Consider the following 16,077-nt stretch of genomic DNA (forward strand, 5'->3'; position numbering starts at 1 on the left):
CTCTTAAACTTGGACGAAACTGGAATTTATTGGTAGTCAATAGTCTATGTCTCAATATTACATTGAAGTATGGTGAATAATCAGAATGTGAAATTTTTTTGGAGAACAATTTTGTAGTCCATATAAAATTATGAATTCAAGTATTCAACATTGGCAAGTTTGTTCTGATCATAGCTGTCTGTTGAGATGTTTAGTATATAGTCCACATGGGATGTTTAAAGCTTTACAGTTAAAAGTTCGTAGGCCTCTCTACTCAGCACCATTTGGTTTTGAGTTGCATGCTCTTAAATTTTTTTAAAAAGCAACAAAATTTCTCATAGGCATACACTTTCTCAATCAGCGGAAGTTCATAGATACTAGAACACCTGACTTAATTCCTCAAATTAAACTTAAACCTACATGGCTACATATCAGCTTAGATTTCTAGTGAACCTGTCAGAAACTACTTTTTGCCTGCATGTAGCAAAATATACCTCGTAATTGGAAACATTACTAATTAAGTTATGTACTTCGGAGGGTTGTGAATGGAAGAGTTATATAAAATACACTCAAAACAATTATGAACATTGACGAATGATTATCAATCTCTGTGCATACAATTCGTTATTGGTATTTCTAATTTTGGTGCAATATAATGGTGCTATTTCAACTACTCATACATTCTTTCCCTTGCAATAACCTTAGAAATTGTTCTTATTGTTGTGATACTTCAGTTACTGCTTCTATTTCGCTATAACTGATTGCAAGGGAGAAAGAGAAGCGTTTGTCTCTGTTGTTCTTCGCGCTATTGCTCTATAGTCTGTTTGCTATACATGAAATGCCTTTCATTCCAGTGTGTATAATAATGGTTGAAACTTTTTTGACATAAGAAAAAATAGTGCACTTAATTTTCATTGCGATTGGTTAACTTTTGCTTAAAATTTGTGAACACTGCTTCAACGTTATGTACTTTTCTTTTTGTATATATGTAGGTGACTGGAACTGATCGTGGAGTTTCATTACCAACAGAAGGGCATAAAGAGGTAGACGAAGTGGCTGCCAAGCTACAAAAGTACTGTGTTGATAAGCCGGTAGAATGCCCACTAATATTTGGAGGTAAGAACCAAGTAATGGCTCAAATTATAGTGACATAATTACAGTTCAGGCTTAAACTTTGAAACTTCTTGTTTTCTTTTCCTTGTTAACAAGAACCTTTTTGATGATTAGGTGGAAACTTTTTTTTTTATTGTATATAATTGGTGTTTTTATGAGATTCTGATTTCTAGGTTAACTAAGAGCATCTTTAGCAGTGCAACCAAAAAAACACCAAAATTTTGAACCAAAAAAACACCAAGCAACTTCAGGAGTAACATCAAAAAAACACCAAGCAACTACGCGGTTTTGCCAAAATCGTGCCATATAGCCCACGCGGTTTTGGCAAAAACCGCGCCACTGAAGCCCAACTGAAAGGCCCAAGCCCACGCGGTTTTGCCAAAACCGTGCGGTGTTCAGAACACCGCGTGCTACTTCTATATAAGTAGCTCCAAAGCCGCGCAGTTCAGTCATTTTCACCTCTTCTCACAATCATAAAACCCTCTCCTTAGTTAAAAAAAAAAACAAAAACCTACCTAAACTCTTGAAATTTTATATGGATCCCTTTGAACCTTTCGACGATGATAATTGGCAGTACACACATGACATTGGTGATGGGGGAGAAGACAGTGGGGGAGAAGAACCCGAGGATGTCGTGCCGACTGATAGACATCCGTACGTACTGGAGTATCAGATAAACGACTTCGATTGACAATTTACACCTAGAGAAACACTTGATATGGAAGTTGTGTCTTCTACACGTGATACAAAACACGTGTCAAGTGTAGTGGCTAATACTCAGATAATTAATTAGTTTTGATTAAATATTTTGAATATTAATTAGTTGAGTTGGACCAATTAATTATTTACCTTATACGCATTATTTTTTTTTTATAATATCAGCATGTTGTTGACTACCGAGTTAGATCGGCTTTACTTGGTGTTAGAGAGTGGTGGAAGGTTATTAGGAGTTTGGATGAGTTTATACATATTAGAGATAGTATTTTGTATACACCTTTGGGTATTTTGATTGATACGGATTATGAGAAGGCTGATTGGGCAGTGGTCATAGCTTTAGTAGAAAGATGGTGGAGTAGAACTCATACATTTCATTTTCCTTGTGCGGAGTTAGGGTTCACACCACTAGACTTCACTATGATTTCTGGGTTGAGTATCGGTATAGGCCAACCGATACTTTTTCATACACATTATGAGAATATGGATAGTATGCTTATGAGTTTTCCTTGTTTGGGTGCGGATGCTTATGATTCTTTTGGGATTAAGCTATCTCATATTAAGACTGCATATGGAACCCCTCTTGCATCCTGATACACGAGCGGAGTTAGCTTTGACTGTTCTACCGGGTAGTGAGGGTGCTGATCAGTATGTTAGGGCTTTTTTTATGTTTTTTATTGGGCATGTTTTGTTTCCCAATGGTCATTCTACGGTACGATTGGGATATTATGGTTATGTATCTGATTTGCATACTATGATGGATTATGACCTGGGTAGCTCAGTATATGCCACATTGATATCGGCGTTAGATAAAGCTTCAAAGACATTCGAAGTAGAAGTCCCTCAAATTGCGGGATTCAGGACTTTTAGAGATTTGGTTTTATGAGTACTTTCGATGTCTTTGTCCTAACATAGACATGATTGCTTGATACCGCCTAGATTTGCTAGTTGGTCGATGCCTTACTTGACTCGTAACGGATGGCGATTAGGAATAATATCTCGTATGGCTCGTGCTTTCTCGATTGATATTAGATCATTGTCATCTATTGAGTGGAGACCTTGGCGTTTGTCTCTGCCTTTGACGATCCAAATATGAGACAAAGATGCTTGTGTGTTGTCACGTCCGAGAGTTGTTTTTGCGCGTTTTTATTATGGCGGATCGGGTTTGGTAATCGCTAGATAAAGCTTCGCGGGCCCAAATTGCATGGATGTTAGAGGCGGATTTGGACGTTATGGAGTTCCATGTGCTCCCATGCCAGATGTTAGTGATGCAAAGTCGTGGGGTAGAATTCAAGTTCATGAAGTTCATGCCAGTGGTGGTCCTTGGTGACACGCGCTCCTTTTTGTGTGTGAGATGTAGTATATGGATGATGTAGATAGATGATGGTCGTTGAACAAAAAGAAGCGTATCAAAACCTAATTATCCCTCAATAAGTAAAGGATGAGTAGGGTATCGTTCCACTTTTAAGTGTATGTTTATATGAAGGACAGAACTGGAAAGGGGGTTTGAGGGATTAAAAACTATAATTGTAGAGATTTTATATTCTAATGCTAAACTAAACTAAACTAACTAAACTTATACTAAAGCTAAGAATTAGAAATAGGGAGAGAATATGAAAGAGATAGATTCAAGAGATTCAAATCCACCAATGCTTTTGATTCAATGACCTTCTGCTTCATGTTGTTCTCCAAGTAGACTACAATCGGGGCAATCGAAATCGAAGATGCCTTTTGGGTGAAACATCGTTAACAAATTAACTCTACTTAAGATTGTTCCTATGTTCATGTTACTAGTATCTTCTTTCCTTTTATGTGAGCTTGGGCAGCTATTCAATGAATCACCATCTAAAGCAAACACAAGGAATACTTCCCTTACTCTAAAACAATACACAATTAGAAGAAAAGTAGAGAATAATAGTATAATATTCAATTACAATAAATAAAACTCTATTCTAGCATTATATTCAATTGCAATAAATAAAAAAGCATGTTACTAGCAAATATTATTCAATTGCAATAAATAAAACCCTAAACTAGCATGATATTCAATTGTAATAAATAAAAACCTTAATCTGTACTTCCATCCCCTGGTGTGGGCAATAGAACTAATAACTAAAAACATAAAGAACTAACCTGATTGAAGAACACCATAAACCAGAAGAATCATTAAACCTTAAGCACCGGCTTCATCTCCTCCCTTGAAGGAGAAGATTAGCCTTCCATATAGAAGGAAGAACATGAAGAACGAGAAGAAGAAGAGTCGAAGAACATAAGACTAGAAAGACTAATTTATTAAGACTCAGCTAGTTAAAACCAATCTTTTATTATTAATCTCTCTCTGCCTCAAGTTTTGAAGACAAGAATATAAGTGAATTGACCCTTTACATGAGGCACTTAGGTCCTCTATTTATAGGGGTTACAATGAGCTCTAGAAGCATTCCAAACCGTCATTTGTTTCCTAATACAAATAGACTTCTTTCAAAGTCCAAATTCATGTCCAAAACTGAGAAGGAATTGGTTACAATGTCGATTCATGCGTCTAGACTCATTATCCATGCGTCTCAGGCTCAAGAAATGCATCTGGACTCACGATCTATGCGTCCCAGACATGAGCATTGAGTCCAGACTCACGATCCATGAGTCTCAGACTCAGAAGTCTATTTTCCCTTTTTTGCTCCATCCTTCTATCCTTTTTATGGCTTTGGTCCAAGCAACGAATCCTTTGGCCTTGGGCTTCCAAATAGGCTTTAAAATAGGTCCAAGTTGCGTCTTTAATAGCTCCAATTCCTTGGCCTTCTCCATGATTGTCCACGGGCCTCCCATGTGATCCTTAATACTTGAATTGCTCCGTTTTTACCCTTTTTCTCTAATATTCTACAAAACTCTTTTTTCACTGTAGAATCTTAAAACATAACTTACAAACACTATTAGTCCACTAAGATGGCTAAACAAGAGGCATAATCCAGGGTTAAATAGCACTTTTTGAGCACTTATCACTTGGCTAGATGCGTCTTCTTTTGTTGTTGAGCAGACTGCTGATCAGTATTATAGATGGTGGAACCGTGTCTCCATGGGTCCGTTGTTGCCTCCGTTGGTCGGGCTAGCAACTTTGAGTTTTGGGGCCGGAAGGGATGAGAGGCGTGAGCTACGTATTCCTCATCCGCCCGCACTGTTTTACAACCCACAACCTCTCGAATGCATATCGGCCTCCCGTGGTTCCGGTAATCCTCAGATGTTTGTCGTGTGTGGACTTGATGGGGAGCCTACTTATATTTTCATTCCTGAGGTGCCTCATGATCGTTTCTCGAAGTTAGAGCCGATATTGATCAAGATACCATGGTGAGTTTAATTGTTTTATTTATCTTCTTCATTATATATATAATATGTGTACTCAATCGTATTTTCTTGGATTTTCAGTCGAGGTTTGGGAAAGATATGAGAACCGAGGTTCTCATGTTTGATGGGATGAGGACTACCCAGTATCATTATAGCCAAGAAAGAGAGGAGGCATATTCTCGGACATATCAACCCAATCCCGCCGGCATTATGACGAGACTTCGAAAGCGTATGAGGATATCGCAGCAAGTGTACACGCAAAGAACATCATCGGGGATATGAGGAACTTCAGTCGAAGTAGTTAACTCCTCGTGCGCATTGAGAAGATCATCATCTCGATTAGGAACTTAGAGGAGCGGCTTGGACGCGTCAAATAGAAAGAGGAGAGGGATCGAGTGGTAAGGGGCTTTAAGAAGAGAGCTAAATAAATTTGATGTAATATGATAGGTTTTGGATTATTTTAGATATTATATGATTATATCATAATCATAGATTTTGGACTGCATAATCATAATCATTATTATAGGTTTTTAATTTCTTTAATTTTTTCGATTTTGAATTATAATTCTTAATTTCTTCAATTGCACAATTGTTAATTTCTTAACTTCTATGCACAACTCATAATTTTTCAAGTTCTATGCACCACAGTTCTAATTTTCAGAAAAAACGCACGCCGTTTTGGCAAAACCGCACCCATTGAAGCCCAAGCCCATACGGTTTTGCCAAAACCGCGCCATAGAAACCCATTTAGCAGCCCAAGCCCACGCGGTTTTGCCAAAACCGCGCGGTGTTTCTCAAACCCCGTGAGTGATTTGATACAGCATCAAACCTGGAACCAAATATTGGTCGATTTGGTGTTTGGTTTGGTGTTTTTTTAGTGTTTTCATCAACATGTAGTACTGCTGAAGTTGAAAAAACACCAAATTCTTGGTAGTGGAAAAAACACCAAATTCTTGGTGTTTGATGCTAGGTTGATATCACTGCTAAAGATGCTCTAAAGGAACTAATTTTAAAATTTGTATACTTCCTGGTAGTGGAAATGTTATTGTTAAGGAAATTTCATACTGGAATGAAGCCTTTACATTGGTTAATGAGGGATGCTGTTGATAATTTTTCAAATTTCATTTCAGTTGGTGTGAGATAGGTCTTTTAGTGGCATCATTGAAATATACCTTCCACTCAACTTCCATACTTCAGTGTGTTCCTTTTTAGTTTCATGTATTTCACTTATTTTCACTTTTCACATAATATCTTCAGTATGCTGAGAGTGTGATGTTGTAGATATGCAAAGAAATAAATAAATGACTAGTTATATATTCCACACAGATTCATTTATTTTTCCCCTTCCCATGTAATTGTTTCAACACTAGAAAGTGAGTACGTCATGTTTAGTTGTAGTAATGTATTTTAACCTTAGTCTCCCTTAGGATTCTTGAGGGATTTAGGCTGACTTTGGTTTGCAAGAAATTATGAAGAACTACTAGTTTCTTTCAATTAGGATTCTTGAGGAATGTTTGATAATGGTGAAAAATGAGCAAACGAGCTAAACTAAAGGTAGCTTTGTGGAAAATAATTTCTTAAAATGACTGGTGATTTGCTTGGAAATGCCATTCTACAAGCCAAACAGAGAGCTACTTCTTCTTTTATTTTATTTTGTAAGTTATTGTTTTTTATTTTTCTTTTATTGGTAAAACTGAATCTGTTATGATTTTAGTATGAGATCTGGATAACAGCTAGCGTCTAGTTGATTGTAAACTATCAACTATGTAACTGTTTATCAGGTCGAGTACATGTTTATCATATGCTCATACCATGGAGGCAAAAAAGTGGATTCTGTTCATTTTCGTTTTCTGTTTTCTAATTTGTTTATATGAAGTTACTTACTGAAGTTTCACCTCTTCTCTTCCATGTTTGTTTGATGAGTAAGTGGTGCACACTTCTTTACTTTTGCTTCCTTTGTGGAAATCTTGAATATGGCCCATATCATTTGTGTTTCAGAATGGGATGTGGTCTATTGTTCCGTACCAACATTGCCAGGGGGAAGCTATAGGAGTGCTTTGGGACGTATGGTGTTCAAAACAAAGGAAATGGTTCAGGTTGTTGAAGCTCCGGATGTTGTGAAAAACAAAGTGTCTTTCTCTGCATTTGGATTTCTTGATGGAGAGGTTTCTTTGAAAGGTAGTCTCCTTACAAAGTAAAAGTTTCTTGATGCATAAATTTAGCTGACATGATCTTATATACCTTCTTATGCTAATAAAATATAGGTAAACTCAAGGTATTGGATGACAAGTGGATTCAAGTTATATTTGAACCTCCTGAACTAAAGGTAGGAGCCTTGGAGTTTCAGTATGGTGGAGAGAGTGAGGTTAAACTGGAGATCACCTACATTGATGAGAAAATAAGGTTGGGAAGGGTTCCAGAGGTTCATTGTTTGTGTTCCAAAGATGCTGATGAACCATGCTCTGTGTCGCAACATACTGGTAGAATCCTGTTTTAGCAGCCATGTTTATTTTCTTGACGCTTTTATATATTTTTTGTCTCCAGCTAGTTATGAGAGTTTCTGCAATATGGTGGTCGCTAGCCATTTGAAGCTGTGTACATGTGTAATATTTCGTGTCATAGGTGTATATCTAAACAACGGTTTAAGAAATATAATTAGATAATCTGTTGTGTTCTTTATAGGGAGTGAAAAGGAACTGGGAACTGAATTAACTTTTGCAAATGTACTGTATTTCCCGGTGCTTCATCCTTGCTGTAGGAGACAAGTTTTCTGTCCAAATCGAAAAAAGGATAAAAAAGTGATATAGCGAAATACATAGGAGAAACTCGGAGAAACACTATTCACATGAAGAACGTTAGTCATCAAGGAAACATTAGAAAGCAATTTAGATTTAGGATTTCTGACAAGAGAGTTATACTAGGCTTTTCAGGCCATGCCTCATAACCTCATTACCAACAATCTCTTTCAACATATACATGATTTCCAAAGACAAGCAAAATATATGGTATCCAGTCAACTCATGATGGATATCAAATAACTTTCAACAAGTTTCACAATCGTCCTGCAGATGAAGAGGATATCAGTTGGACTCTTTAGAGAGTTTGTCTTTGAAGTACTGTGCTCGAGCTAAGGAGCGAAGAACTGCAGCTCGAATTCTATCAGATCTGGTGAAGCTTGGGTTAAGGTTAGGAAATGGCGATCTAATGGAGTTGCGGAGGATAAGGCATGTTGTGAAACCTGTAGGTTTTGAGGTTGCTGTATCAAGGGGTGATAAACAAGAAGAGATAGATATTAGAGAGATGAATACTAGTATGCATGATAGAATAGCAGAGATTGTTGCAGCCATGACTGCAAGATGCAAAGATTGTATACTAAAAGCTGTGTACCACTGTACTTATAGGATTAAGATGGATATGGGGGCTAGCGTTAAGATCACAGGAAATCTTGGTTTAATGACATTACCACTTTTGGTAAAGACAATTAAGGAAACAACATGTCATATTAGATATCACATGTACTGTTGTGATATATATATATTGTTGTTAGGGGAAATTTGATGTTATGATATATTGTTGTTGCTGTTTTACTATAATTGTTGTTAGGGGAAATTTGGCTGAGTAGTAATGGGAAATTAGTGACTTCAAATCTTGGACATCCTATTATACAACAGCTCCTCTATAACCGGTTGCAATGATTTACCAGTTGCAAGAATTAAATCACTGCAACAGTTTTCATCCACTGCTAATCTGTATCAAAATATGCAATGCAAGCTCAAGTGTGTAGTGAACCCTCATTTTTTCACTCTCAAACTTATTCTCAAGAAAATGGCTTCATCCATTCTTCTTGGGAAAATGCCCTCTGGCTCAAACATTCTTAAGAAGAACTTAGGATCTCTTGCTGTTGCTTTGTCTCCAAAGTCAGCAGCAAGAAAAACACTCAAGAAAATGCCCACTACTGGTTTAGGCGCACTAAACCCGTTACCATCTGCTGCTTTGTCACCAGTTTCTGGAAGGAAACTTCGTTTCTTCACTAACAATGCTGCTGTTAGAGACTACGATGTGTTGCTGGACAACTACATTCTTGATACTGATGATGAAGATGAGGAATATCATGTTCTTTATCAAAGCCCAACAACCTTCTCAGTTGGTAGCTATTTTTTTTCCCTCTGTTTACTCTCTGTTATTTTTATGCTTAGTGATTGTTGGTGTAATATGATGGGGTTTTTGTATGTTGTGTTTGTTTTATGACTATGTGGGTTGTTGGGTGTGTTTTTGAGCTTGAAGTTTTATGTTTTTTCATGTCTTATGAGGATTATGAGCTTTTGGTTTGTGATTCAACGTTTTTGATGCTGGGTGGTTTTGGGCTTTTGGAGGATGGGGTTTTCTGAAAATGAGTTTTTTCATTTGTTTCTTTCAAGTTTTGTGAGATTTATGACAATGTGGGGTGTTGGGGTAGTTAGATGTTTGTTGAACTACTTAGTGTTTGATGTGTGGGGTTTAGTGAGATTTGTTAATATTTGGTTCTGGAGTTGTTGTAATACATCTCCATCTGCTTTTGTTTTTAGATTTCTTTGCTTCAAAGTTTCCGATGATGGGGTTGTTTCTGGCTTTTGCATTTGGTTTGTCGTTGTTGTTGTTGTTGTTGTTGGGGTTTTGGCTGTCTTGGTTATGTTGTAATGGTAGTAGTGATGAATGGGGGCTTTTAGGATGATGAGTTATTCCACTTGTTTCTTTCTTGGCTTATGAGATTTATGAGTATCTGATCTTGGGTTTCCGTCGATCCTTTTCTGTTGTTGTTTTAAGCTTTTGGGTTTTGTGACATTTCTGATGACGGATTTTGGGGCTTTTTTCTTCGAAGTGCTTACCATTACTGCATAGTGTAATATTGTTCCATGGTTGGGTTTCTTTTATTTGTCTAATAGCCCTGTTTTTTAGTTCGTTTGGTTGGTGTGATTCGAACTTTTTGCTTTGTTTCTAGTGAACTTCCATGGATTGTCTGGTTTCCCATTTTGTTTTTGTTTGTTTCTGCCCTTTTTTGGATAATTCGATTTTCCACTTTTAGGTAATGATCTACTGTGAATCTTATAATATGGTATTGGGTTTGTTTGTTTTGTTTCTCTATTCTACCTACGGTTCCTTTATTTTTATGTTATTCAACTCTGTTGTTGCCCTTGATGTGATTCTGGGTGTTTGGATTTGCTTTGTATGGATCTGCAGTCTGCATTGTTACGTTTTCTTTGTTTTTGGTCTGTTGATTTTCTTATGGTTCTGGGTTATTTGGGGCTTTATTTGCACAGCATAACGTATCTGTTTCTGATTATATCTCCTTCCATGGAACACTATGCAGATGTCTTTGATCCTATCTTTGAGCCAAGGAGCATTGCCCAAGTCTTTAGCATGTTGAATGAGAAACCATTTCCATCGGCTTCTCGTGGAAGGAAGAACTGAACCATAAAGGAAGACGATGAAGCACTGAACTTGAAGTTTGATATGCCAGGAATTGGCAAGGAAGATGTTAAGGTGTCTGTGGAGGACGACATTCTGAGCATCAAAGGAGAAGAGCCTAAAGAAGCTGAAGGTGACAATGTAAGGGCTGCAAATATTTACTCCCTTAAGTTTGTGACCCCCTCTGAGCTTTACAAGGTTTATCAGATCAAGGCTGAGATGAAGAATGGTGTGTTGATGGTGATTGTTCCAAAGGTGAAGTATGAGGAGACGAGGAAGAATGTTGTTCAGGTTAATGTTGTTTGAATCTGCTTGGAAGATTGGCTGGCCGGTTTTAAACTTTTGTTGATCAGTTGATGGTTTGTCTAGTTGTTCAGTTTAATGGTTTCTGCACATTTTGCACAACATACTTTTTATGGATCTTGATGATCATATATGTTCAAACTCTAATGATGATATTGAATGTCAAATAGAAATGCTGTTTTGTTGAAAATTGCCCACTTGACGTTGATGATTTCAAACTGATTTAAGTTCTGTTGGGTTGGCTAATGCTTTTGTTATTACTTGTGTTGGTTAATTGGTTGATTGGTTCACTTAGTGTTTGTATGGTCTATAAATTTTTTGACACTTTTGATTCTATTTCTTGGATTGTGTTGATTGCTCTGATTCTCCCATTAACTTCAGATATGCGATTGGAACTGTGCTATTCATATATCTGGAAATCTTGTGGTGCTTCTTTGTTCCCTGTTTCAGACTTTCATACTGTTGTGTGTGCATCTAGTTTATTTTCACTAATCACTACTATGATTTCCAAGTATGCGCATGAATCCATCAAATGGAATTTTCAAGAAGTACATGAACTATGGCGACGATCTACCATTTGTAGAAGGTGAACAAAGAAATTCAAAATTGTAGTTTTCTTGAGTGCATTGTTTGTTATGAAATTCTTAGTGTTCCAGTACATTCATAAGGTTTCATAGGATCGATTCCTATGATAATAGCCTACATTGTTATATATGTATCTCCATTTGCAGTGAGTTGTGGATGCCTGGTCGGGTCCTTAAACCTACCCTTCTTGTCTATGGTCCAAGTCCTCAAATGTCACCAACTTCCCGCTATTGCCCCAACTATTGCAAGTGGGAGGTGGTTCTGATATCCCCATTCGTAATGACTTGTGGATGCCTGATGCCGCCCTTAGACCTATGCAGCTGTCTATGGTCCAGGACCTCGTACACGAAGCCTCAAATTTATGTTGAATAAATTCACTCTATCTACGTTACCACTGGAATCTAACAAGAAGAAATGGATGTTCACTTCTGACTGCACATCAAATACGTTAATTAACCGTAAGCACTTAACTAAACTTTCTAGTATTTCTTGATGTGGCACACAGTAGAGTTGTCACAAGCCGGAACTGGTCTTTGGGCCTCACCTGAAAAGTTGGCGATGTGGTTGTCTCTAGCCATTTGAACACAGCACTTGAAGTAATCTTGGTACAAGCTGGGTAGCTAGAAAAGTGGAAGATGAACACTATTAGAAAAAAGGATGAAAAATAATTATGAACTTTAGTCCCACATCCTCTAGAAACGTATACTTCTGATCTATATATAGTATTGGTAAGCAGGTATGACTCATCCGTTAAAATTGGAACGATACAGAGAAGATTAGCATGGCCCCTGCGCAAGGAAGACACGCACCAATCGAGAAATGGTCCAAATTTTTTTCTTCTTTCTTTTGGATTTTCAGATTTTTGCAGGCCTTCTCGTCAGTCATCTCTTACGACTTTGACTTTATCCAGGCAAATCCAAAATTCTGGAATTTCTTCTCAATAGTTCCAGTGATGGACCACTTACAGTTCACGACTTAACATACGTGTATGCATGCAAACAAGTCTTTTGGTGCAACTTTAATTAATGGGTTTATTAGTGAAAACCCTCCATTTTATGACATGTTTTTGTGTTTACCCTCCAAATTTTAAATCATCACAAAAGTTTTTCCATTCTGTCCTGCCCGTTCAGAAATCATCCATATTTGTCCTATTGCCTAAAATATTCCTGGAGTAAACACAAATATATATAACTCTTATGTGAGTGTTCTTAGACATCCACGAAACAAGCTGCCAAGAACAATTGACTTTGAGAAGGAGGGGATCTATGGTATTTCAAATCTGATGGATAATGTTCATCTCCTTCATCTTGCTTTTGACCATCGACAACCACCAATATATATCTCCATCATATCCGACCACCACTTAGTCCGCCACAATCATTTAAAAAATCAAGATACAAAAATCCAATCCAACTCACCAGAAACTTCTATTTCGTTTTGAGTAACTCAATAAAAAACCAAAGCTTCGAATCGATAAAGCAAAAAGTAAAGATTTAAGTAAATGTTGGGTTTTAAGAGAAAGAGACGCCCTCTTCATCAAGAAATTGAAGCTGTATGTTGTAACCAAGCTATTGGCAACCATTAATGGTGCTTGGTTCTTTGGTTCGAAAACCCATTAGTTACATGTGTGACAAATGTCATTCTCACTATGATTCAATTTGGTGTGAATGTGGAGTCAGAGTAGAGTATTGCTCAGCTCCTGAATTCGCAGTTCCTTTGTGTCTTGAAGCTTTTCAATAACAGCTTGAAGAAAACTAATAGTTTCTAGTCTTTTAGGAAACTGGCGAGACACTTTGACAGCAAAGTGTGAGAGCTCAATCAAAACATTCCCAACCTATAATCAAATCAGGATAGATGAAACAGAAGGTTGGTTAATGTAAAGTCTAATTAGTGATGTATGTATGTATACTTGAAAGACGGGGAGTGAGATGAACTGATCGAGCTTAAGAGTGAGCTTAAGAGCTTAAGAGCTAGTTCTGGGTGCGCTTCACGCTGCGAATCTAAATACTGCAAACCCGCCATGCTTTTTTTCTTTGCTTCGATTTCAGCCAAACCTTAGTAAGTAGTATAGAGAGCACTAATTAGACCTAGCTTAACTTTGATTTTCTCAGAGATGCAATATTTTCTTATTCCCATAGATGCAAAAAGACCCTGTGTTTACCTCCAGGAGTATTTTAGGCAATAGAACAAATATGGATGATTTCTGAACGGGGCCAGAACGGAGTGGGGGGACTTTTGTGATGATTCAAAATTTGGGGGGTAAACACAAAAGCCTGCCATAAAATGGGGGGTTTTCACGAATAAACCCTTAATTAATCAGAGAAGGTTCAAGCCCTTCTTCTAGCGTTAATTTGCCCCATCGAAAATAAATAAATAAATAGATACGCTTGTTTAAAAAAACAATGCAAGAAAATCACATTTGATGATAGAGTAACTCCATTAGACAGATGATAGGACAGTTCTGAGGAAATGATCTGCACAATATCAGGATGATATTTGATGAACAGAACCAGAATCCGTAGAAATTCCCTTGGGCCAAGAAAATCAAGCCGACCATTACAATGATAAATAAAACTAGGGAATCTACTACTCATTGACCATCATGAAATGGCTTTCTCATGTGAAACCTTTTTGATAGTACTGATATTCTTTCTCACCTTCAGTTCAATACTTGGAAACCTAAGTCTGCACACATATTCAACGGTTTCTATCCTTCCTTTTTCTATTTTTTGTATCCAGCCTGATATAGTTCTCTTTATACAATGACTTCTTTAGTACTGTGATTGATTCTAAAAAGAGTGAACGCACAGCCCTTGAGTGATCAATTGATTGCAGAAGGAAAATTTTATATAGGCTGAAGAAACCGGCCTAGATAGTTTTGAAAATTTTATATAGGCTGAAGAAACCTAGATAGTTTTGGTATTCGGATTGGTGGACAGTGATTAGGGTTGAGCTCAGAAATCTGCCAAAAGTGGAATTTAACGACAACCAATGGCTGCTGCCTCATGTTGGAAAACTAAGCCAAATTTGGTGAAGTCAAAGTATTTAGTTAGGAAGCAGTGAAAGTTTTATTGTGTCCAGGATAATGAAAAATCTTTAATTAAAATGTGTGTTGTAGCGAATATGCATGAGTTGTTGCTTGTTAGTATCAGTCTTCTTTAAAGGCTATACAAAGCCATTGTTGTAGTCTGTTTTGATTAAAAAGTAAAGTGTGAAACAAAGGTAAGTTTTTTGGTGGAAATTTCTTCTTCTTTCCATAAGAAACAAGGTGATACTTCAATTGATTTGACAACACCTCATTGGTGGGCGAAAGCCCAACTGAAGCCTATGATGAATAACAAACATGTCGCGAATAAGGAAAAACGATGTGGATAGTTATGACATTGGTATTGGCGTCTATTTGGCCTGTTGATGATTTTTCTTTTTGACCTCTTAACAATGCCTATATCCTGGGTCCTTCTCCTAGTTACGTATGTTTTAGCTCCTCCAGTAATGCAATCTGCAATGCTTATTCTGCTTGTGGTAGTGCCAACTCCTTCCATACTATTCAAGTCATTGCATTCCAAAGTTGCGTCATGATAAAAACATCTGCTTCTCGGTTGTAGTCGTCTTTCTTTGTCTGGTTACACATGCACACTTCCTAAGCAAATGTGGCTCCACAAGTTGCAAGCCTGTTAAAATCACGATCTACATTACGGTTACTTTCCTTCTTCTTTTTTTCTGGTCATCACATGCATCCACTTCATAAAATTAACTTAAGTTTACTGATATGGCCCATCCTCGAGATAAACTTTATCCTGGAACAGTTTGTATTATTTGTAATGATCTATCAAATTATTTTGCGCTTGCATTCTACATATTTCAGAGTGTTGGGAATGGGATAGATTTTAGTTAAAGCTACCCTCAAAACAGGGATTAATACTGACGAGTGATTATCATTTCTCTGCATACAGTTCGTTCTTGTTAGTTCCACCGTTGGTGCTATTATAGCTACTCATACGCCCTTCCCCTTGGATCACTTATTAGTTTGTTCTTACTGCTGTTTCTGTTGTTGTGCTACTGCAACTCTTGTAACCTATTTCACTATTCGTAGTTGTTTACTTGTTGCTGTCTCTAGCTATTACTTGTTGAAGTATGTAGTGTCGGTCTCACACATTCTATAAGTGTGAGACCGTACCTTATTTAGCTTGTTGCTATTTAGGTTATTCCATCTCTAGTATAAATATATGTATTGTAGGTTAGGGTAAATGTATTCTAAACTCTACCTTCTTTTTGTGCCTCCATCCTTTCTTCTTCTTCTTCTACACACTCAATCTCTTTAACCTAACAAGCTAACCACCATATGTATCTCCTAGCATAAATAACATGGTATCAGAGCCGACTTTGTTTAGAGAATGCTAGGAGAGAGATCCTCAGTTTCAAGATTCCAGTTTTAGTATTAGTTGGTGTCTTAGTATTGTTTCGCTTCCGCAATCTCTCGGTATTGATAAAGAGGAGACGTCTGTCTCGCAGTTTTGCAGTTTCGTATTATTTTTCATCAAGTGAGTTTTTCTTCTCTTTACAATGACTGATGTTGTTCCAAAATCCGATGAATTCGGTAAT

General features: G+C 37.2%; 1 protein-coding gene, 1 long non-coding RNA gene and 1 other non-coding gene across 3 annotated transcripts; 2 read left to right on the forward strand and 1 right to left on the reverse strand.

Annotated features, from left to right (window-relative positions):
• The first annotated feature begins 374 nt into the window (after positions 1 to 374).
• LOC147494636 (putative plastid-lipid-associated protein 8, chloroplastic) lies at positions 375 to 11,080 on the forward strand. The gene is made up of 5 exons (XM_086569163.1): positions 375 to 609; positions 972 to 1,095; positions 7,141 to 7,320; positions 7,407 to 7,622; positions 10,490 to 11,080. The coding sequence occupies exons 1-5, from the start codon at positions 574 to 576 to the stop codon at positions 10,588 to 10,590; spliced, it is 657 nt and encodes a 218-aa protein (XP_086425289.1). The 5' UTR covers positions 375 to 573; the 3' UTR covers positions 10,591 to 11,080.
• A 407-nt stretch (positions 11,081 to 11,487) lies between these two features.
• On the reverse strand, positions 11,488 to 12,371 carry LOC147494637 (uncharacterized). The gene is made up of 2 exons (XR_015200095.1): positions 12,020 to 12,371; positions 11,488 to 11,907 (listed from the first exon to the last, which is right to left on the reverse strand). It is a non-coding gene; the product is annotated as an uncharacterized LOC147494637 (long non-coding RNA).
• Positions 12,204 to 12,309, forward strand: LOC147494638 (U6 spliceosomal RNA). The gene has a single exon (XR_015200560.1). It is a non-coding gene; the product is annotated as a U6 spliceosomal RNA (small nuclear RNA).
• Positions 12,372 to 16,077: the final 3,706 nt, after the last annotated feature.

Source organism: Coptis chinensis, chromosome 6, assembly GCF_015680905.1.
Source record: "Coptis chinensis isolate HL-2020 chromosome 6, ASM1568090v1, whole genome shotgun sequence".
NCBI lineage: Eukaryota > Viridiplantae > Streptophyta > Magnoliopsida > Ranunculales > Ranunculaceae > Coptis > Coptis chinensis.

Coding starts and splice junctions, on each gene's coding strand:
- LOC147494636 (XM_086569163.1), top strand. CDS start 574: ATGATTATCAATCTCTGTGCATACAATTCGTTATTG. Junction 610..971: donor GTGCATACAATTCGTTATTG/GTATTTCTAATT, acceptor GTATATATGTAG/GTGACTGGAACTGATCGTGG. Junction 7,321..7,406: donor TGGAGAGGTTTCTTTGAAAG/GTAGTCTCCTTA, acceptor AATAAAATATAG/GTAAACTCAAGGTATTGGAT.